The following is a 24,050-nucleotide window of genomic DNA, read 5'->3' on the forward strand; positions in this document are numbered from 1 at the left end:
CTCCATTCAGTAAAGACTTGTTATAATCAACTCCTGCAGTCCGTGTCTCAATTATACACGGACATAATATCGATGAGGACCATGAACTGGATGGGTGACTGTGTACAATCTTGCCTTGTTCAGAGGGAGAAAGATTCTTTCAGTGATTCCCCCATCTACCCGTACATAGATCTTGGAGCTGGAGTACACATTCTGGATAAATCAAATATTCAGTTGTATACTCATATTCTGGCTTGTTCATGGAGCATATTTGTTTACGAAAGTTGTCAAAAGCAATGTAACGGAGTTGCCCTCAGGCATTACAACATTCCACAATCTTAAAATATGTATAAACCAAATCCTTTATTAAGTCGCACGAGAGGTTATGAATCTTTTACAGCACAGAAAACCTTTTCAATAAACTGTACAATTCCAGTGAGTCAGAAAGCCACTTGGGCAGCAATGAACTGAATCATTTCCTTTAACGTTTATGTGGATCAAGATACTGCATAATTAGGACAGCATCAGTGACAGTGTGCAATTGCAATATAACCTTAACAAGTCTGGTATAATGAACTCACACTTTTAACAATCTACAATACCTGCCAGAAATGAGTCACTGCAGTCAATCCTGCTTCAGTATTACTTCAACATGAAGTAAGAAGCAACTAACTCATTGTCAAAAACAGATTATGGCACTGTCCCATTAAGGATGCTTCTCTATAATAATTTCCAAGTTACTGGGGACTGCATTAACCAACAATGGAGTTTTACTAATTAAAATACAGCATATGATCCAGAATAGGTCTCAAGCCAAGATTCCTGACTGATTTTAGCCAAGATCCCTGACTGATTTTGAAAATCTGTGCCATGAAAAGCATCTCTACAATCAGCTAAACCAAAGCCAAAAACCACAATTCATAAGAAATATGTATCAAAGCAAAACAGCCAGTCAACAAGTGGTTCTTAAAAAAATAAAAAAAAAGTTGCTCTACTGGGTGGAGTGTGACCTTATTCCTACATTACAACAGTGACTACACTTCAAAAAATACACCTAATTGGTTGTAAAGCGCTTTGATACATCTTGAGGTCATGAATGGCGCTATATAAATCCAAGTCTTTTTATTTGCTTTCATTCTTAAGTTGAAGAAACCCACAGTTCCAATTGCATGTTAGTATCTTGTGATGGGGAGAGCACAGTTCTGTACAAGTATCTACAAAAGATACTCTCTACAACTACTGGGGAGGGAACAAACATTTGAAAATGCTAAATGACCAAGAATAGATAGTCTTGTTTGTAAAGGACTTCCTAAGCAAGGAGATTAGTGCTGCATTGGTATGGCCCATCTCCAAATTCAAACCCAACTAGTACTATTTGGGATTGTTCGACCACCTGAAGTCCAACAGTTTTACAGGGATTGCAGTGATCAAAGACACAACACACAAACACAACTCACAAAATCATCCCAGACCCTGGCTGACTCCACACTCAACGCTACCAGGGATGGCAACATTGAATATTTATTGCCTTCGGTTTATAAACAGACTTCTTGATTTAGATAAAGTAAAACACAACCCCTGTAAGAATGACTGCATCAACTATAAGATTCTTTTGTAACTCAAAAATAGTTATGCCCAAGTTAATTTACAGGGTATTTTGAATATTTTCCTGCAAGCAGCCATTAATAGTGGGAGGATTATTTTTTGTTTTTTTGTTTACAGACTTTTGCTACAATTAAATAAGGCCACATAGACAAAATGTCTTTACATACTCTATTCCATGTAAAAAAAAAAAATGCTTGAAAGTATAGACAGGTTCCATGGTTTGCTAGTGTTACTGTCAAATGATGAAAGTGTAAGATAAAAACATGCCTCAACCGTACACCCTTTAGAAAGATTATTCGGGAACAGGACAGGGATCCCAGTTTCATTACATGCCCGGGAGGTGCACTTTACACTGTAATTAAGAAATTAACATTAAAGTGCTGAAATTATTACACTGAATGATAAACTGATTAAGGTACGATGGCTAGACAGAGCCGGTTTAATGTAAAGGAAGGAATAACTTTTGCAAGTGCAATTTTTGTTTTTCTTGGGAAGCTTATTTTCCATCTGTACAAGTTTAACTGCACCTACCTTTCACAAAGACAGGAAATATTTACTTTGGAATTTGGAAAAACAATGTTACACTGAAGAGAGAAGGGGGGGGGGGTGGGGGCGGGAATCAGTCGAGTGCAATAGAATTATGTCGTTATAGAGTGGGAACTGTACAGCCGAGTTATTGACACCGATCAACTCCGAAGGGCAGCCAGCCGGGACTGCATTTCTTCAATATCTTCCTCTGCCTCGCCCTCATCGGATGCAGCGGCAGCCCCTTCAAGCTCTGGCTCTGGGAAAGCGTCGGTGACTTTGCTGGGCGCTTTCCCAAGAGCACCTGTGAAAATAAATACAACAGAAGATGTCAAAAGCAAGTACTGACATAGCACTTACTATTCTGTGTTAAGAAATAGACAGACAGCAGACACACCGATACAAACTCATTCATCTGATTGCATTTCTGAGACATTGCCAGAGACCAGACAATTCAGACAGCATTGTCCAAGAGTTAACCCAGAGATACCAGCAGCCATTCCCAGGATCAGTATCCTGCTCAGCCCTAGATGCTGAGTGCAAGCTATCAGGGATATTTCTAAATTCCACAAATCTATGTCCAAGTCCTAAAATGCCCCGATTACTGATGGACCTCCCACTGATGGCAGCTTAGCAGCCAGTTGACAATCATCAGACCCAAAGTGTTGGCAGCTCCACGGGCAATCCAGTCAGGTTTTCTAACTTTGATATATTAACTATAATGGACAGGAGTATTTTACTTGAACGTTCTCTCCCTATATACAGTACTAACTTTTCCCTTGAAATCTCCTCCCTCGCATTAAATGACAATTTCTAGTACATGCCGTTAGTAAAGAAGGGATGGAGACTGTGGAAAATTGTTCTTTTCCAATTCTTGTCCCAAAAATTTACTAGTGGAGGACACTAATTTCTGGGAATGACATTTATAAAAAGACGAGGAGATTCTGTCCTACTAAAGATTTTAAACATACACAGTGGCTTTAGTTTACCTGCAGTAACCTCAAAAAGTATCTTGTCGATTTCCATCTCTGCTGCTTCTTCCATTTCTTCCTCGTCTTCCATGCTTTCAAAAGTATCCTCGAGCATCTCCTCAATAATCCCCGCCTGGGAATATAGACAGTGCACATTATGTACAAATAGTGTATGTATCACATTTTATACAATATACAAGAATGAAAAAGAAATACAAGTTATTGAACTAATGTATGAAATAATCTGAAACAGCAATAAGTACAAGAATGATAAAGGCACGAGCAATGCTCTCATTTCTTTCAGTTCTTATAAAGCATCTGCACCTGAAATATTCTCATCTGTTCTCTCCAAAGATGCTGACTGATCTGCTCAGTGTTTCCAGTGCAGTGCTGAGGGAGTGTTGCAGTGTCGGAGGTGCCGTCTTTCGGATGAGACATTAAACTGAGGCCCTGTCTGCTCTCTCAGGTGGGCGTAAAAGATCCCACGGCACTATTTCGAAGAGCAGGGGAGTTATCCCTCAATCAATATCACTAAAAAAAGATTATCTGGTCATTATCACGTTGCTGTTTGTGGGAGTTTGCTCCCTCCCTGTATACTAACTTTTCCCTTTAAATCTCCTCCCTCGCACTAAATGACAATTTCTAGTACATAATTGGCTGCCATGTTTCCTACATTACAACAGTGACTACACTTCAAAAAGTACTTCATTGTCTAAAGCGCTCTGGGATGTCCGGTGGTCATGAAAGGTGCTAAATAAATGCAAGTTTTTTTTCATTTTATGTATCGTTTTCAGATTTCCAGCAGTTTTTTGTTTCATTCAGCGAGTTGATCTACTGAGCAGCCGTGCCAAACGAGCAGCTTCAGTCCGCATTCTTTGTTGAATTGGCTAATCTTAGCTAGGGCAGCAGCAAGACACTATATACAGCCTCAGCAATTTATGCGTACCTCCGCCAATCTAGAATACAGCATCCACTGCTCATGGTGCGGTCCCCATCTACATTGGGTTGCTAATCAGGAACCCCCGCTGGAGGGGTCATTGTGTGAGAAACAGGATCAGTCCCTCAATGGTTGAAGAGTCTACCTACAGGGCCGATGAAAGATCATCGACCTGAAACGCTAACTCTTGTTTCTCTCTCCCCAGATGCTGCCTGACCTGCTGAGTATTTCCAACATTTTCTGTTTGTGTCTCACACATGAATAATTGTCACTGAGCAAGATACTGGCGAGCACTTACGGAACCATACTCCAGCAAGGAGTACAACTCCTTTAGGAGGGGAAAACAATGGCAAGAAAAAATAGTGAAACGATCCAGGAGCATTAACTGATACAAACGATTAGGTTTGATTTCAGCACGTGAGGCATTACAGTAGATCTCAGCCCCCACATTTAGGGAGGGAGAGAGAAAATCAGGCAGGAACAGATGATCGTTATCCAGTGATTCCTGGTGGAAGTGCACGTGTGTGTGTGGATATCAGGCAAGGACAGGATTGGTCCCGATATATGTTCCTTTAAAAAGGGGTGGGTCTATATTTTTTATGAGGAGAATTAGGCAGCATATCTGATACACGTTCAACTTAAAACAGAACTGTTCTACAGCACTGCAACTCTAAAGGCTTGGAGCCTGCTTTCTGTCTCACCTTCATCATTTCTTTGGACAGATCTCTCATGGTGGCTTGAATTTCAGGGATTTTTACTAAATTCTGCATGGCTTTCATCACTTCTGTGCTCTTCTCTAAGGAACCGGTGATTCTCGCTATAGCTGTGAAGAGAAGGGGAGGGGGGAAAAATTGAAAACTGAGAACAGCAGTAATTTACTATCATTTTATGACCATTTCATGATGGCTTCAACAGCTCTGCAGAAACTGTAGGGCACCACCATTTTGAGCAGAAAGACTCCAGCAATAGCAATCATCACTGCAGCCCAATCTACAATATAAATAATTTAAAAGGAACATTGGGCCCAAACGTGCGGTGGCTCAAAATAAATTTAACAGCAAACAAATCAGAAATGTGTTTGGAGAACTAGGCTAAGTTCATTTAAGTAAAGGCACTTGTAATGATCCTGAAAGACAGCACTGTGGGAAGGTGCAGTTGTGGTGCCTCCCATACCTGGAGAGAGGGAGGAAGTTGGGCATACAAGGCAAAATCCTGAAGGAAAAGAGGCAGAAAGTGAAGTGCTGTTACAGTTGCTGATCTTGTACCTTTGTTACCAATCATTAAATACACTGTTCTATATACATAATAATTGTGTATGGAGCTTTGCCTGGAAGAAATTGAAGATGCTATTTTACAACTGTTACATGGGACTTCATACACCGCAAAAAAATAAGCACTGCATCTTCATATATTTCATCAACATCCAAGTACAGATGTGGCAGTTATATACCTTTCAGAAACCAGATACAATTTATATACTGGATCTTATAGCGAGGGCTGTAGGCAGCTATTGTGGAATGATGCCCAATCCTTCTGTCGGCCATGGCTCAGTTGGTAGCACCCTCGCCTCTGAGTCAGAAGGTTGTGGGTTCAAATCCCACTCCAGAGACTTGAGCATAAAAATCTAGGCTGACACTCCAGTGCAGTGCTGAGGGAGTGTTGCATTGTCGGAGGTGCCATCTTTCGGATGAGACGTTAAACCGAGGCCCCGCCTGCTCTCTCAGGTGGACGTAAAAGATCCCATGGCACTATTTTGAAGAAGAGCGGGGGAGTAATCCCCGGTGTCCTGGCCAATATTTATCCCTCGCTCAACATTACTAAAACAGATTATCTGGTCATCATCACATTGCTGTTTGTTGGAGCTTGCTGTTAGCAATTTGGCTGCTGCGTTTCCCACATTACAACAGTGACTACACTTCAAAAAGTACTTCATTGGCTGTCTAGTACTCCGGGATGTCCGGTGGTCGTGAAAGGCACGATATAAATGCAAGTCTTTCTTTCTTCTATACGCTACTCCCCACCCACTTACATCCACTGGGCACAAGCATTTCTAGAGGATACCAGTGGCATGCTCCTCTGCAAAGTGCAAATATTTAGATTAAAAATCACTTACTCTGGTTAAATACTTTTTGAAAAAGAAATGTTAAGAAATAAATAAATTATATTTGGGTTTAACCACAATGAACTGACCAGGCTACTACTTCTCCAAAACCTACTGGAATGGGTTCTCTCTCCTTCAGAGACATTGCAACCACCCCCCCCCCACACCCCCATTCAGAGGCACTCCTTCCCCATTTGAAAGGGGCACTAGCCCCTCAAATGCCCAAGTTCATAGAGGGACTCTTTATCGTTATGATGATCTTCTCACTGCTCATTGTAACTACAGCTCCTAAATAATGTCACTGCTTCAGTCAAGAAGTGGGCAGGAATGGCAGGGGGTTGGGAACCTGTGCAGGGAGACAGAGGAAAGGGAAGCAAGGATAGAAGCAAAAGACAGGAAGGAGAAAAGCAAAAGTGGCAGTCAGAGAAATCAAGGGTGTAAATCAAACATGGCCACCGTAAATAATAATTCTAAAAGGTCTAAGAGTGTTAAAAAAAACAAGCCTGAAGGCTTTGTGTCTTAATGCGAGGAGCATTCGTAATAAGGTGGATGAATTAGCTGCGCAAATAGATGTAAATGGATATATGATATAATTGGAATTACGGAGACATGGCTCCAGGGTGACCAAGGCTGGGAATTCAACATCCAGGGGTATTCAATATTCAGGAAAGACAGACAAAAAGGAAAAGGAGGTGGGGTAGCATTGCTGGTTAAAGAGGAGATTAACACAATAGTAAGGAAGGATATTAGCTCTGATGATGTGGAATCTGTATGTGTGGAGCTGAGAAGTACCAAGGGGCAGAAAACATTAGTGGGAGTTGTATACAGACCCCCAAACAGTAATGCGGAGGTTGGGAATGGCATTAAAAGGGAAATTAAAGACGCGTGCAATAAGGGCACAGCAGTTATCATGGGTGACTTTAATCTACATGTGGATTGGGCTAACCAATTTAGTAACAATACTGTGGAGGAGGAATTCCTGGAGTGTATACGGGATGGTTTCCTGGACCAATATGTCGAGGAACCAACTAGAGATCAGGCCATCTTAGACTGGGTATTATGTAATGAGAAAGGATTAATTAGCAATCTTGTGCGAGACCGTTTGGGGCAGAGCGATCATGATATGATCGAATTCTTCATTAAGATGGAGAGTGAAGTAGTTGACTCAGAGACTAGGGTCCTGAATTTAAATAAAGAAAACTACGATGGTATGAGGCGCGAGTTGGCTAGGATGGATTGGGGAACATTACTTAAAGGGTTGACGGTTGTAATGAAATCTGTTTGTCTTGATCCTGTATTCGTTTTGCACTCATGTATATTACCCTCCCCCACTGTGTATAGTTTCACTTCCTCTTTCCCGACTAACCTGGGAGGTTCCAGGTCTTGGCTCCGCCCCTGACTTCTCTTACATAAAGATCCCAGGATCTGTATGACCCATTCCTGTGAACCAGTCGGCGTGTTGAGATGTTAGCTCTGATCTTAGTGATTAAAAGCCAACTTGTTTAAGTCTATAACTTCTAGTTTTGTGGTTATTGAAGGCCCATCAATGGTGGATAGGCAATGGCAAACATTTAAAGATCGCATGGATGAACTACAGAATTTGTTCATCCCTGTTTGGCATAAAAATTAAACAAAAAAGGTGACTCAACCGTGGCTAACAAGGGAAATTAGGGATAGCATAAGATCCAAGGAGAGGACATATAAATTGGCCAGAAAAAGCAGCAAACCCGAGGATTGGGAGCAGTTTAGGATTCAGCAAAGGAGGAGAAAGGGATTAATTAAAGAGGGGGAAAATAGAGTATGAGTGTAAGCTTGCAGGGAACATAAAAACTGACTGTAAAAGTTTCTATAGATATGTGAAGAGAAATAGATTGGTGAAGTCAAGTGTAGGTCCCTTGCAGTCAGAATCAGGGGAGTTTATAATGGGGAACAAAGAAATGGCAGACCAATTAAATACATACTTTGGTTCTGTCTTCACAAAGGAGGACACAAATAACCTCCCAGAGATGTCAGGGAACATAGGGTCTAATGAGGGGGAGGAACTAAATGAAATCAGTATTTGTAGGGAAATGGTGTTAGGGAAATTGACGGGATTGAAGGCCGATAAATCCCCAGGGCCTGATAATCTACATCCTAAGGTACTTAAGGAAGTGGCTCTAGAAATAGTAGATGCATTGCTGGTCATCTTCCAAAATTCTATGGAATCTGGAACAGTTCCCATGGATTGGCGGGTAGCTAATGTTACCCCACTATTCAAAAAAGGTGGTAGAGAGAAAACGGGGAATTATAGACCGGTAAGCCTGACATCAGTAGTGGGAAAAATGCTAGAGTCCATTATAAAAGATGTAATAGCAGAGCACTTGGAAAACAGTGACAGGATCGGACAAAGTCAACATGGATTTACAAAAGGTAAATCGTGCTCGACTAATCTACTGGAATTTTTTGAGGATGTAACTGGTAGAATAGATAAGGGAGAACCAGTGGATGTGGTGTATTTGGACTTTCAGAAGGCTTTTGATAAGGTCCCGCATAAGAGATTAGCGTGCAAAGTTAAAGCACATGGGATTGGGGGTAAGGTACAGACTTGGATAGAGAAATGCTTGGCAGACAGGAAGCAGAGTTGGAATAAACGGGTCTTTTTCTGAGTGGCAGGCAGTGACTAGTGGGGTACCGCAGGGATCGGTACTAGGACCCCAGTTATTCACAATATATATTAATGATCTAGACGAGGGAACTAGATGTAATATCTCCAAGTTTGCAGATGACATAAAGCTGGGTGGGCATGTGTGCTGTGAGGAGGATGCTGAGAAACTCCAGTATGATTTGGACAGGTTGGGTGATTGGGCAGATGCATGGAAAATGCAGTATAATGAGGTTATCCACTTTGGTGGCAAAAACAGGAAGGCAGATTATCTGAACGGCAATAGATTGGGAAAAGGGGAATTGTAACGAGACCTGGGTGTCCTTGTGTACCAGTCGCTGAAGTTAAGCATGTAGGTGCAACAGGCGGTTAAGAAGGCAAATGGTATGCTGCCCTTCATAGCGAGAGGATTCGAGTACAGGAGCAAGGATATCTTGCTGCAGTTGTACAGGGCCTTGGTGAGACCACACCTTGAGTAGTGTGTGCAGTTTTGGTCGCCTTATCTGAGGAAGGATGTTCTTGCCATGGAGGGAGTGCAGCGAAGATTCACCAGACTGATACCTGGGATGGCAGGAATAACATATGGAGAGAGATTGGGTCGATTGGGCTTGTACTGTATTCGCTAGAGTTTAGAAGAATGAGAGGGGATCTCACTGAAACTTATAAAATTCTAACAGGACTAAACAGGCTAGATGCAGGAAGGATGTTTCCGATGGCAGGGGAGCCCAGAACCAGGGGTCACAGTCTAAGGATAAGGGGTAAGTCATTACGACTGAGATGAGGAGGAATCTCTTCACCCAGAGAGTGGCGAACCTGTGGAATTCTCTACTACAGAAGGCCGTAGAGGCCAATTCATTAAATATATTCAAGAAGGAGTTAGATATATTTCTCAAGGCTAAAGCGATCAAGGGATATAGGGAGAAAGCAGGGACAGGGTACTGAATTTGGATGATCAGCCATGATCGCATTAAATAGCGGATCAGGCTCGAGGGACCGAATGGCCTACTCCTGCTCCTATCTTCTATGTTTCTATGTACTGTATCATGAAAGCATGAACACACATTTGGAAGCCACAGCACAGAGTATACTCCCTAGAGCGAAACGACATACATCAGACAGAAGCTGCTGTCGGGGTAGGCAGGGAGATCACCAGGAAGCAGAACTGTGCGTGGGAGATTAGGGAAAAATTGGACGACAGAGTGACGTAAAAAACACTATATTCAGTGGGAAGGGGAACTATTTGTTTTTATAAATAGGCCATCAACAACTGCTTCTTACAAACCACTCCACAATTTCATTTTTGGTCACATTTGAAACCATTCTGGGTGGTACTTGGATATAAGTAGCAATTCTAAAGTAATCTGCTCTACAGTTATGGGCAGTTTAATCTCGTTACATTTCTAATTACAATATTTCAGTACTCTGAATTATTCACTCAATATTTTGAGGGAGGTTGTATTGTTTTCTTATAAAATTAGCTATCTGAGATAATGTTTGAGAAAATGGTACTGTACTTTGTAATTCTTGAGCACAGTTCCCCCACTATATAATAAACACTTCTTAAAGCCTTATGACTAGAATATGTGTATTTAAACACTGCATCCAATGGATTTTTTATTTCTTTTAGCAAATCACAAAGTAACAGCTTCATTTAATTTATATAAAAATCCAGTAATTACGAGAAGCCGAGCTAGAATTGCTAATATGGAGGGTATCTTTTACTCAATGGCTTTTTACGCAGGGCGCTAATGACCCAAGTCCCTAGCCCACAATATAGGATTAAAAGGAGCATCTAAATCTAGACTAGCACGAATCAGACAAGCAGCACGAATCAAACCCGCCTCCACATAGCTACGCACATAAGCCCACAAGGGGCAACTCTTTTTGCTTTTCAAATCAAAAAAATTATTTTACCCATTCTGATCCGAAATTTACCTGTCCTGCAATCAAATGGTTAAAGCTGCCCATTTCTTATTCTACCGAAACGGTTTGACAATATCATGCTCTTCGCTACAATTCAACTGCTTTTAGTTTATTTAGGTTTTCACAAAAAAAAACCAAGTCAAGGCTGTCTTTAATATTCTCATTAGGGGTACGGTTGCATAGCGTTGAACTAACGATCTGGCGCCACGAATTCAAATCCCACTACAGCAGCTGGGCAATTTAAATTCAGTTAATTAAATAAATCTGGATTAAAAAGTTAGCATCAGTAACGGTGACCATGAAACTACCGGATTGTCATTAAAAACCCGTCTGGTTCACTATTTGGGGAAGGAAATCGGCCGGTCTGGCTTATATGTGACTCCAGACCCACAGCAATGTGGTTGACTCTTAACTAACAAGCCACTCAGTTTGCTCACCACCTTGCCAGCGACGCCCACATCCCAAGAATAAAAAAAAACCTCAAGACTTCAATTAGTCGTGTAAACTTACAGTCTCCTGATATTTTGGAATACAGGAAACTCTCTGGTATCCGGCACCGACGGGACCGGGATGGTGCCGGTTGATTAAAAATTCCAGATGACAGAGAGGGTTATCTACCAAGGCTATTTTTAACAAACAGAGTCAGACTCCTGTTATTGAGGTGTTCAGACTTCTGACAGTGCCAAGAAGCCGAGTAGTGGCAGTTTGGAGAACTACCCACACTGACTAACTGAGCTACCGCAGGAGGCTCGGACTCGGCAACATTTCCGGTTATTGAGGTGTTGTTTTCGGAGTATGAATTTTGCCGGTTAATAGAGAATTCCGGATATTTAGGTGCCGTTTAAACGAGAGTTTCCTGTACTTAGAGGCCCTTATTTGGAAAGCAGGGCCAAAATTATAACCAGTAAGTAAAACCTGAAATGATCATTTCAAAGTGCTCAGGCACATTGGTTTATTTCATTGAACGGGGTGAACTACAGCTAATTTTAAAACGTGTAAATGAGTAACAAAAAAAAAAGCATAAAAATCAAGTTACAGAAGAATTTAATAGTTCATGTCCAATCCAGCCTAGTCTATATGGAGAATAGGGTCTAATGGAAAGTGAGTTCTGGCAGTCTTAAACCAGCTCCTGGTTGGAATGGGCCCTCGGCAGATACCACAAGAATTTCACTAGCCGGTCGTGGCATTTTACTGAAATCCCAGGGACAACACTAACTACTTACCTAGTTGGTTCTTCATGCTCATAAGGACAGAGTTCATTTGGGCTTTCGACGCATACAGCTTGCTCACGGCCTTTCTTGACCGGACAATTTCTTTAGCTAATATAGAGCACACATCCTTTTGGCCCTTCTTCGCAGCATCTTTCACAGACCTCTTGACTTTTTCCTCTTCTCTTTGAATATCTAACAAGGAGATAGGGAAAAGGAAAAAAAGCATTAGGAAAACATGCATTTATATAAAAGCAAAATACTGCGGATGCTGGAAATCGGAAATAAAAACAGAAAATGCTGGAACTACTCAGCAGGTCAGGCAGCATCTGTGGAAAGAGAAACAAAGTTAACATTTCAGGTCGATGGACCCAGGCAATACATTTTACTAAAAGACTGCTGACAGATTCAGTGAGAAATCCTACAGCTATCATTTTCCTCAACACTTTACACAGTAAGCTGCGTCAACAGTTAACTGAGCTACGCACGGAAAAAATAAAACCTTTACTTACCTCGGATTTGTCGGTCAATCATTCTCATTTCCTTCCTTATTTTTAATGACCATTCTGTGACCTAATCAAAACCAAATTGTAACAGTATTAATACCAAATAACATTTATTTTGCATGTTGCACTCATGGCAGCAGAGATGCCACCTTCACCTGTGCATGGAAACAAGCAGGCGTGTTTCAGAACTCCGACCACACTGAAACAAGGGTCAGGGGAGGCGAAGAGTAATGTGCAGGGCCCCCATTAATGGAAACAGAGGCTTGCCTTTCAGCACACGGCTATCGCTAGCGTCTTAGCATTTAATTCATGACTGTTTCCTGAGCCCGCTGCCCATCCCCCGACCATGCCGGTTCTTTGTTCTCATTAGTGAGCACTGGCTCTTCACTTAAACTTAGCTCCCAAATTCCCAGACCCCTCTGCCGTCAAGACTACGCTTCTCCACTAGACTAGTGACTAGTGGATCGCGAGTGGAGCTCGGGGCCAGGGATTGCGAGAATATCAGTGCTAATTTGATCCTGAGAGACAAGACATCATTCATGTCCGAGGCCGGGACCCAGGAGCGAGGACGAGCCCAGCAGCGAGGTCAAGGCCCAGGAATGGCGCAGCGTGGACCGGCAGCAGGGTCGGGGCCCAGGGAAGGTGCGGCATGGGCCAACAGCGAGGTCGGGGGGGGGGGGGGGGGGGGGGGGGGGCCCACAATGCATCCTACGAAATAGAGAGGACCTGCGGGAAGGAGGGAGGAGGACAGTAGCAGTATGTTTGCGTGTGTGCACTGGGCCGTTGTAGCAGAGCCTGGTCTCCAATCATCTTGGATCCCCTTGCCATTGGACCAAGACCTTGCTCTGTCAAGCCTGTGTGGTAACTGGTGTGCAATGGCCACCCCACGTTAAAAGAATTCACGCACAGGCATCTTCCACCCTTTAAAATGAAGTTCGGGACCTGGAACGTCAGGACCCTCATGAACAACCTCATTCATGACTTTAAGAATTTTGATTTTCTCCATTTATTTTATTGCTATTCCAAGGCCTCATACAAGCCTACTGTTAGGAGGTCCCAGTGAATGGGTCAGGATGATTTCTGCTCAGACTTTCCCTTCCTGTGGGCAAACAGCTGGCCTCTGCTCAGCACCTTGCATCAATAACACAACTGAGATACAGTACTCTATGGGACGAATCATGTGTGCAAACTCTCGTCCTATCACTGTCTCAATTTAACAAAGTATTTTAAAAACACTGCATGCTCAATATAGCAATGCAAATACACTTAAATAAAAATACAAGGAATAAACAGTTTTTCCTAATGTTGCAAGCTATGAAAGGCAACCAGAAGATGTAGTCAAACAAAATTTGAAATCATTTGTGTCACTGGTTGTATTATTAAAACACCATTCAAAATTTTAGGCTTGAAGAAAACTCTGGATTTGGGAGGTTTCGCTTGGAGCCCTGTCTGACCGTACATGGCATAAAACAGATTCCGGCTATATTTATTAAAACAAGTTAGGCAGAAAGAACATTTATATAGTGGACATCCCAAAGTGTTTTACAGCCAATGAAGTACTTTTGAAGTGCAGTCCCTGTTGTAATGTAGGGAAGTGCGGCAGCCAATTTGCACGCAGCAAGGTCCCACAAACAGTGAGATAAATGACCAGATAATGATGTTTTACTATGTTAAACGTGCTATACAAACAAGTTGCTGTTGTAGTGTTGGTTGAGGGATAAATAATGACTATTTTTTACCTGTCCCTTTCCATAAATTTCAACAATCTTTTTGAACACTGGCTATTAATACTCAGTTAGAAACCGGGTGTGAGGATCTGTTGGGTTTGACACAAGCTGAAACTTACATCTCAAAAAGTCAATAAATGTACCCACCGATAATTCAACTGTCTCCCACTGTCCAACTCCTCCAAAACACTTTCATAAACACACAGATAATCCCCAAAGGTTATAGAGGATTTATGATGAAAAGTCACAGGGTAGGAGTTATAATCCACAAGCAGGTTGAATGAGTCAGTAATGGTTGCAATAGCTGTATCACTATATTTACATATCCATCCCCGCCAAGCTTTTAATGAAAATCTTGTTTATTTAAAGTTTGCGGCTCTTGCAAGTCTAACCAACAGCTACCATTTCTTACCCATATGATTAGCCCTTTTTCATACATTAATTCCCTTGGTCCATCTCCTGTGACCTCAGCAGAACTCACCTCACCTCCCTTATTTTCTTCAGTGAGCTGGGTATCTGATTTAGATGAAAAACATTAGGGTGGGTTAAGAGTCTCCAAACCAAGCTAAGAAATTCAGAGGTTGAGATAGGGAACACACACCATTTACCCAAGTCCAGAGAGCTTAAGTGCAGATTAGCAAGAGCAAAGGCTTAAGGACCGCCAAGTGTATTCAAGAGTACAGTTGGGGTTTAACTAACCAAAACCATGCTGGCTACCAGCACAGAGTATTGCTAAGCTTCCCGCTGCTTGTCCAGTCAGGACCACCCTACTGGTTAAGTCACTGGTTTGCAGGGTTATCTGAAATGTGTGCAATGAATCCCATATTCCAGCACTAGCTCGATCCCTCCAAGTCCCATTAATGAGCCAAGCTGGCTAGTCAATCATTAATTGTGTCCTGGATGACATGACATCCATGGCTAAAGCAGCCTCCAAGAAGCTTTACTTTTTAATCTTTCATCTTAAAGATTTTTCTCATCAATATCTATTAACTCGCCATAAAATCCAAGTGCATCCAAGATACGAGCTCCCACCGGGGGAGGCTCCAACACCTTTAACACAGGTATTATACAGGAAAATCTTGTTGTTTGATAGGCAATCCCTTGGTCTCCAATGCAACCTTTCTTGCTTTTTTCTATTTTAACAATAAGAGTATGGTCAGTGCTCCTGGACTTTTCTCTCTTGCGCCTTCTAAGCCACATAGAATTAACAGCATAGAATTAGGCCATGCTCTCCTCCCACTCTATTTACTTCATCTCATATAAACATATCATTCTATTCCTTTCTCCCTCACATACTTAACTAGCTTCCCCTTAAAAGCGTCTACAATAGTCGCCTCAATCATGCCATGTGGTAGCGAGTTCCACATTCTTAAAGAAGTTTCTCCTTTATTCCTTTTTGGATTTATTAGTGACAATCTTAGAACATAAGAAATAGGAGCAGGAGTAGGCCATTCGGCTCTTCGAGCCTGCACCGCCATTCAATGAGATCATGGCTGATCTTCTGCCTCAACGCCATTCACCGGCCCTATCGCCATATCCCTTGATGCCCTTACTAGTCAGAAATCTATCGACTTCTGTTTTGAATATACCCAATGCCTGAGCCTCCACAGCCCTCGGGTAGAGAATTCCAAAGATTCATCACCCTCTGTGTGAAGAAATTTCTTCTCATCTCAGTCCTACCTTTATCCTTAGGCTGTGGCCCCTGGTTCTAGACTACGCAGCCAAGGGAAACATCCTCCCATCATCCACCCTATCAAGCCCTGTATTAATTTTGTATGCTTCAATGAGATCCCCTCTCATTCTTCTGAATTCAAGAGAATACAGACCTAGTTTACTCAATCTCTTCTCATACGTCAGTCCCGCCATCCCAGGAATCAATCTCGTGAACCTTCGTTGCACTCCCTCTACGGCAAGTATATCCTTTCTTAGGTAAGGAGACCAAAATTATACACAGTACTCCAGGTGTGGTCTCATCAAGGCCCTATATAATTGGAGTAAGACTTCTTTACTCCTGTACTCAAATCCTCTTGTAATGAAGGACAGCATACCATTTGCCTTCTTGATGGCTTGCTGCACCTGCACATTCACTTTCAGTGACGCATGTACAAGGACACCCAGGTCCCTTTGAGCATCTGCATTCCCCAATCTTTCACCATTTAGGAAATACTCCGCCTTTCTGTTTTTTCTACCGAAGTGGATAACTTCACATTTATCCACATTATATTCCATCTGCCATGTTCTCGCCCACTCACTGAGCCTGTCGAGATCCCCTTGAAGCCTCTTCACATCTGACACTGCCACCTAGCTTTGTACCATCAGCAAATTTGGAAATTTTACATTTAGTCCCCTCATTGGACATTGGAACCGGTTCTGGGGGAGGTGGGACCAATACAAACTGGGCAGTTTGCACCTGGGCAGGGCCAGGACCGATGTTCTAGGGGGAAGTGTTTGCTAGTGCTCTGGGGGAGGGTTTAAACTAAAATGGCAGGGGGTCGGGAACCTGAGCAGGGAGACAGAGGAAAGGAAAACAAGGATAAAAGCAAAAGATAGGAAGGAGAAAAACAAAAGTGGCAGTCAGAGAAATCAACGGTTTAAATCAAACGTGGCCACAGTAAATAATAATTCTAATAGGTCTAAGAGCGTTAAAAAAACAAGCCTGAAGGCTTTGAGTCTTAATGCGAGGAGCATTTGTAATAAGGTGGATGAATTGGCTGCGCAAATAGATGTAAACGAATATGATCTGGTTGGGATTACAGAAACGTGGCTCAAGGATGGCCAAGACTGGGAACTCAACATCCAGGGGTATTCGATATTCAGGAAAGATAGGCAAAAAGGAAAGGGAGGTGGGGTAGCATTACTGGTTAAATAAGGGATTAACACAATTGTAATGAAGGATATTAGCTCTGACGATGTGGAATCTGCATGGGTAAAATTGAGAAATACTAAGGGGAAAAAAACATTAGTGGGGGTGGACCTCCAAACAGTAAGGCAGAGGTTGGGGATGGCATTAAAAGGGAAATTAAAGAAGCGTGCAATAAGGGCACAGCAGTCATCATGGGTGACTTTAATCTACATATAGATTGGGCCAACCAAATTAGTAGCAATACTGTGGAGGAGGAATTCCTGGAGTGTTTACAGGATGGGTTCCTGGACCAATATGTCGAGGAACCAACCAGAGATCAGGCCATCTTAGACTGGGTATTATGTAACGAGAAAGGATTAATTAGCAATCTTGTTGTACAAGGCCCCTTGGGTCGGAGCGATCATAATATGATCGGATTCTTCATTAAGATGGAGAATGAAGTAGTTGACTCGGAGACAAGGGTCCTCAATTTAAATAAAGGGAACTACGATGGTCTGATGAGCGAGTTGGGTAGGATTGTTTGGGGAATGGCACTCAAAGGGTTGACGGTGGATAGGCAATGGCAAACATTCAAAGACCGAATGGATGAGCTACAGAATTTGTTCATCCCAGTTTGGCATAAAAATAAAACAAAAAAAGGTGACTCAACCGTGGCTAACAAGGGAAATTAGGGATAGCATAAGATCCAAGGAGAGGACATATAAATTGGCCAGAAAAAGCAATAATCCTGAGGATTGGGAGCAGTTTAGGATTCAACAAAGGAGGACAAAGGGATTAATTAAGAAAGGGAAAATAGAATATGAGAGCAAGCTTACAGGGAACATAAAAACTGACTGTAAAAGCTTTTATAGATATGTGTAAAGAGAAAAAGATTGGTGAAGTCAAGCGTAGGTCCCTTGCAGTCAGAATCAGGGGAATTTATAATGGGGAACAAAGAAATGGCAGACCAACTAAATACATATTTTGGTTCTGTCTTCACAAAGGAAGACACAAATAACCTCCCAGAGATGCCGGGGAACATAGGGTCTGATGAAAGGGTGGAACTGAAAGAAATCAGTATTTGTAGGGAAATGGTGTTAGGAAAATTGATGGGACTGAAGGCCGATAAATCCCCAGGGCCTGATAATCTACATCCCAGGGTACTTAAGGAAGTGGCCCTAGAAATAGTAGATGCATTGCTGGTCATCTTCCAGAACTCGATAGACTCTGGAACAGTACCCATGGATTGGAGGGTAGCTAATGTTACCCCACTATTCAAAAAAGGTGGTAGAGAAAAAGCGGGGAATTATAGACCGGTAAGCCTGACATCGGTAGTGGGGAAAATGCTAGAGTCCATTATAAAAGATGTAATAGCAGAGCACTTGGAAAGCAGTGACAGGATCGGACAAAGTCAACATGGATTTACGAAAGGTAAATCATGCTTGACTAATCTACTGGAATTTTTTGAGGATGTAACTGGTAAAATAGATAAGGGAGAACCAGTGGATGTGGTGTATTTGGACTTTCAGAAGGCTTTCGATAAGGTCCCGCATAAGAGATTAGCATGTAAAGTTAAGGCACATGGTATTGGGGGCAAGGTATTGACTTGGATAGAGAACTGGCTGGCGGACAGAAAGCAAAGAGTTGGAATAAACGGGTCGTTGTCCGAGTGGCAGGCAGTGACTAGTGGGGTACCGCAAGGATCGGTCCTAGGACCCCAGCTGTTCACAATATATATTAATGATCTGGACGAGAGAATTGGATGGAATATCTCCAAATTTGCAGACGACACAAAGCTGGGTGGGAGGGTAAGCTGTGAGGAGGATGTCGTGAAACTCCAGTACGATTTGGACAGGTTGGGTGATTGGGCAGAAACATGGCAAATGCACTATAATGTGGATAAATGTGAGGTTATCCGCTTTGGTGGCAAAAACAGGAAGGCAGATTATTTGAATGGCAATAGATTGGGAGAAGGGGAAGTGCAAAGAGACCTGGGTGTTCTTGTGCACCAGTCACTGAAGATAAGCATGCAGGTGCAGCAGGCGGTTAAGAAGGCAAATGGTATGTTGGCCTTCGTAGCAAGAGGGTTTGAGTACAGGAACAAGGATGTCTTGCTACAGTTGTACAGGGCCTTGGTGAGACCGCACCTTGAGTAGTGTGTGCAGTTTTGGTCGCCTTACCTGAGGAAGGACGTTCTTGCCATGGAAGGAGTGCAGCGAAGATTCACCAGGCTGATACCTGGGATGGCAGGAATGACGTATGAGGAGAGATTGTGTCGATTGGGCTTATACTCACTGGAGTTTAGAAGATTGAGAGGGGATCTCATCGAAACCTATAAAATTCTGTCAGGCCTGGACAGACTAGATGCAGGAAGGATGTTTCTGATGGCCGGGGAGTCCAGAACCAGGGGTCACAGTCCAAGGATAAGGGGTAAGCCATTTAGGACTGAAATGAGGAGGAATTTCTTCACCCAGAGAAATTGTGGCATTCTCTGCCACAGAGGGCGGTGGAGGCCAGTTCATTAAATATATTCAAGAAAGAGTTGGATATATTTCTTAAGGCTAAAGGGATCAAGGGATATGGGGAGAAGGCAGGGACAGGGTACTGAATTTGGATGATCAGCCATGATCTCATTGAATGGCGGAACAGGCTCGAGGGGCTGAATGGCCTACTCTGTTCCTATGTTTACTGAAATCCTCATCACAGGACTAGTGTTTAAGATTGGATCAGAGAGCATCAGTAGGGAACTCTGGCCTCTGGAATGATCTCAGTAGTGTAGAGCAGTGGTTCTCAAACTGGGGTCCGTAGAGACTTTCCAGGGGGTCAGCGAAATAATGTGCAAGTGCAGCTGGAGGCGGGCTTGGTGTGAGCCGGGAGGCTTGAGCCGAGTGCAGCACAGAGGGGGCTGGCTGTCTCACCTAGGAGGGGAGATGCCTGAAGGTTATCAATCCATTCAGAATTAATTCCCAAATTGTTGTTTACCAACAAAATAGCTTTCCTAGTTGTCCAGGCTAAAAAACATTAGATTGCGGTTACGGTTTAGAGACCATCCCTTAGATCTGAGGGGTATGGCTAAAAGTTTAATCAGAGTGTGAGAGCGTGAGAGTCCTTTAAGGGAGCTATTCAATATACCACGCATGCAAAGTTTTTCCTATTTAAAAGCTGGCAGTGCGGGAGCTGCACGGCCGTGCAGCTTAAAGGGAACATTGTTCGCAAGTCTCTTCCCTGGATAAAATGCTGCGCTATTTTACAAGGAAGGAAAACAGACCGACTCAGCTAACCCACGGGAAGAACCCTCTTTACAACAGATCACAGACTGTGCAATGACACAAAGTAGTGTACGGCCAAAATCATGCCACCTTCTAAATATAGTTGGTACTGGGTGTCCTTAGCATTGCTATACTGTACCAACATTTTCAGGAAACATCGTGCTATCATTTAAGCTGTGGAATTAGGGACACTTTCCCTCCCTCACCTGAAGAAAAACATCACACCAAGGATAAACAGACTCTGTGGTGAGAAGCAGGCACACCCATCTCACTGATATCTGTCAGTAAATACCTGTTTTCTTAAAAGCATTGTGAAAACACTCTTTACATGCAGCACTTTCATATTATGAGTATTACATAGTATTCAAATTTAGATGGTGGGGGGGGGGGGGGCGCGGCGGAGGTACGTGATTACTAATCGATTTGAAAAGGGGTCCTTCAACCAAAAAAGGTTGAGAACCACTGGTGTAGAGAAAAGACTCATTCTGACCAGACCAGATTATGGCTTTATAATCAGTTGGTTGTTTAATCTCAGAAAAAAAAAACATTGACACACAATACCGAATGGTAAATTTGAATGAGCTTACTTAATTTCATATGGTTTACTCATAGAAACAGAAGATAGGAGCAGGAGTAGGCCATTCAGCCCCTCGAGCCTGCTCCGCCATTCAATGAGATCATGGCTGATCATCCAAATTCAGTACCCTGTCCCTGCCTTCTCCCCATATCCCTTTAGCCTTAAGAAATATATCCAACTCCTTCTTGAATATATTTAATGAATTGGCCTCCACTGCCTTCTGTGGTAAAGAATTATAAAGTACTCAATCCCCATCAGAATAAACCAAAGGTGAGTTTCCTTGATGGGTTATTTGGTAACCCAGCTCTCTCACCACCATCTCTCTCGACCCCTCTGCTCTAAATTGTCGCACTGCTTGTCCGACATCCAGTACTGGATGAGCAGAAATTTCCTCCAACTAAATAGCCCTGTTCCTGGGACTAGGGACAGGGTCACTGGCAAGGCTTGGAAGCTAAAAGCAGAGCCAGGCCTGGTTAGTACCTGGAGGGGTGACCATCAGGGAAGACCAGGTGCAGAAGGTCACGGAAGGAGCCCTGAGGAGGGGCGGTTGGTGAGAAGGTCACAGCAGCAGCCCTGAGGAGGGGCGGTTGGTGAGAAGGTCACGGAAGGAGCCCCGGGAGGGGCGGTTGGTGAGAAGGTCACGGAAGGAGCCCTGAGGAGGGCCGGTTGGTGAGAAGGTCACGGAAGGAGCCCTGAGGAGGGCCGGTTGGTGAGAAGGTCACGGAAGGAGCCCTGAGGAGGGCCGGTTGGTGAGAAGGTCACGGAAGGAGCCCTGAGGAGGGGCGGTTGGTGAGAAGGTCACGGAAGGAGCCCTGAGGAGGGGCGGTTGGTGAGAAGGTCACGGAAGGAGCCCTGAGGAGGGGCGGTTGGTGAGAAGGTCACGGAAGGAGCCCCGGGAGGGGCGGCTGGTGAGAAGGTCACGGAAGGAGCCCTGAGGAGGGCCGGTTGGTGAGAAGGTCACGGAAGGAGCCCTGAGGAGGGCCGGTTGGTGAGAAGGTCACGGAAGGAGCCCTGAGGAGGGCCGGTTGGTGAGAAGGTCACGGAAGGAGCCCTGAGGAGGGCCGGTTGGTGAGAAGGTCACGGAAGGAGCCCTGAGGAGGGCCGGTTGGTGAGAAGGTCACGGAAGGAGCCCTGAGGAGGGCCGGTTGGTGAGAAGGTCACGGAAGGAGCCCTGAGGAGGGGCGGTTGGTGAGAAGGTCACGGAAGGAGCCCCGGGAGGGGCGGTTGGTGAGAAGGTCACGGAAGGAGCCCTGAGGAGGGCCGGTTGGTGAGAAGGTCACGGAAGGAGCCCTGAGGAGGGCCGGTTGGTGAGAAGGTCACGGAAGGAGCCCTGAGGAGGGCCGGTTGGTGAGAAGGTCACGGAAGGAGCCCTGAGGAGGGCCGGTTGGTGAGAAGGTCACGGAAGGAGCCCTGAGGAGGGCCGGTTGGTGAGAAGGTCACGGAAGGAGCCCTGAGGAGGGGCGGTTGGTGAGAAGGTCACGGAAGGAGCCCTGAGGAGGGGCGGTTGGTGAGAAGGTCACGGAAGGAGCCCTGAGGAGGGGCGGTTGGTGAGAAGGTCACGGAAGGAGCCCCGGGAGGGGCGGCTGGTGAGAAGGTCACGGAAGGAGCCCTGAGGAGGGGCGGTTGGTGAGAAGGTCACGGAAGGAGCCCCGGGAGGGGCGGCTGGTGAGCAGGCCTGGGTGTTGGGCTGAAGATTGTTGGACAGGAGGAATGGTGGAAATGGAATGGCAGCGCGCACAGACGCAGCGGCTTTGCTTCTCCCAGGACGGTGCTATTTACGTTTAATGTTAATGTTATTTGTACTGGACTCATGGGAGCTTGCAAGATCACATTTCGTTGTTCATGTACTTGTGCAATGACAATAAAGTTGAATTGTTATTATTATTGGGAAGGTCAAAGCCATTGTCTTCGGTCCCCGCCACAAACTTTGTTCCCTAGCCACCGACTCCATCCCTTTCCTTGGCAACTGTCTGAGGCTGAACAAGATTGTTTGCAACCTTGGGTGTCATATTTGACCACGAGATGAGCTCCCGGCCACATATCCACGCCATCGCCAAAATCGCCTATTTCCACCTCCGGAACATCGCCCAACTCCGCCCCTGCCTCAGCTCATCCGCTGCTGAAACCCTTATCCATGCTTTTGTTACCTCTAGACTTGACTATTCCAATGCACTCCTGGCCGGCCTCCCACGTTCTAACCTCCGGAAACTTGAGGTCATCCAAAACTCTGCTGCCCGTGTCCGAACTGGCACCAAGTCCCTTTCACCCATCACCACTGTGCTCACTGATCTATATTGGCTCCCAGTTAAGCAACGCCTCGATTTTTAACATTTCATCCTTCTTTTCCAATCCCTCCATGGCCTCACCCCTCGCTATCTCTGTAATCTCCTCCAGCCCTACACCTCTGAGATATCTGCGCTCCTCTAATTCTGGCCTGAGCATTCACGATTATAAAATCGCTCCACCATTAGTGGCCGTGCTTTCAGCTGCCGAGGCCCTAAATCTCTGGAATTTCCTCCCTAAACCTCTCCGCCCTCCTTTAAGACACTCCTTAAAACCTACCTCTTTGACCGAGCTTTTGGTCACCTGCCTTAATATCTCCTTACGTGGCTCGGTGTCAAATTTTGTTTTATAATACTCCTATGAAGCGCCTTGGGATGTTTTACTACGTTAAAGGCGCTATATAAATACAAGTTGTTGTAGTAAGCACAATTTCTTTTGCATTAGTTAATCTCAGCCAGGGTAACAGTGGTGCACCACAATTAGCCTGTATCCCAGGGTTGGCAAGGGTTCCTGCTGACTGCTGTCCAGAGAGAGCGAGAAAGGGCGAGCGAGAGAGGGAGTGTTTACACATGTATGTTAAATACAGGAAACTTTGGTTTATCCGGAGGTTAACTGTCCGGAATGCTCGAGCCACCGGCAAAAATCAGGAGCCGTTTCGTTAGCGCTGGTTTGTCCGGCAGTTTTAATGGGACGGCAACAGCTTGGTCCCGTCGGTGCCAGATAGCACAAAGTTTCCTGTAAATAGTTGTGGGGGAAAAGATCAGGAGCAGTTGTGGTATTCCCCCTCCCCACGCCCGATGCTCCCCGTCTGGGATAAGACATGAAGAATGGCTGAGGTACCTGTGATGAAATATTCCATTCATCACTGCCTGTGACTGTGGTTGGTTTCAGGTTCCCCCTTACCATTGTATTGCCTGTGACTGTGGTTGGTTTCAGGTTTCTCCTCACCATTGTAT

The 24,050-nt window shown here is 44.3% G+C and overlaps 1 protein-coding gene across 2 annotated transcripts in view; it reads right to left on the bottom strand.

Moving 5' to 3' along the window:
• Positions 1–327: 327 nt before the first annotated feature.
• Positions 328–24,050, bottom strand: part of LOC147123667 (charged multivesicular body protein 3) — a 113,927-nt gene continuing 90,204 nt past the window's right edge. For both annotated transcript variants that reach the window (XM_085975501.1, XM_085975500.1), the window contains 5 exons: positions 12,403–12,463; positions 11,906–12,085; positions 4,719–4,840; positions 3,099–3,213; positions 328–2,413 (listed from right to left, as the gene is read on the bottom strand). In XM_085975501.1, coding sequence (XP_085831627.1) covers positions 2,271–2,413; positions 3,099–3,213; positions 4,719–4,840; positions 11,906–12,085; positions 12,403–12,463 — 621 coding nt within the window. In that variant the 3' untranslated portion in view covers positions 328–2,270. The remainder of the gene's footprint in view (positions 2,414–3,098; positions 3,214–4,718; positions 4,841–11,905; positions 12,086–12,402; positions 12,464–24,050) is intronic.

This window comes from Somniosus microcephalus, chromosome 2 (genome assembly GCF_052327205.1).
Source record: "Somniosus microcephalus isolate GS21.2 chromosome 2, FLI_Smic_1.0, whole genome shotgun sequence".
NCBI classification, from domain to species: Eukaryota; Metazoa; Chordata; class Chondrichthyes; order Squaliformes; family Somniosidae; genus Somniosus; species Somniosus microcephalus.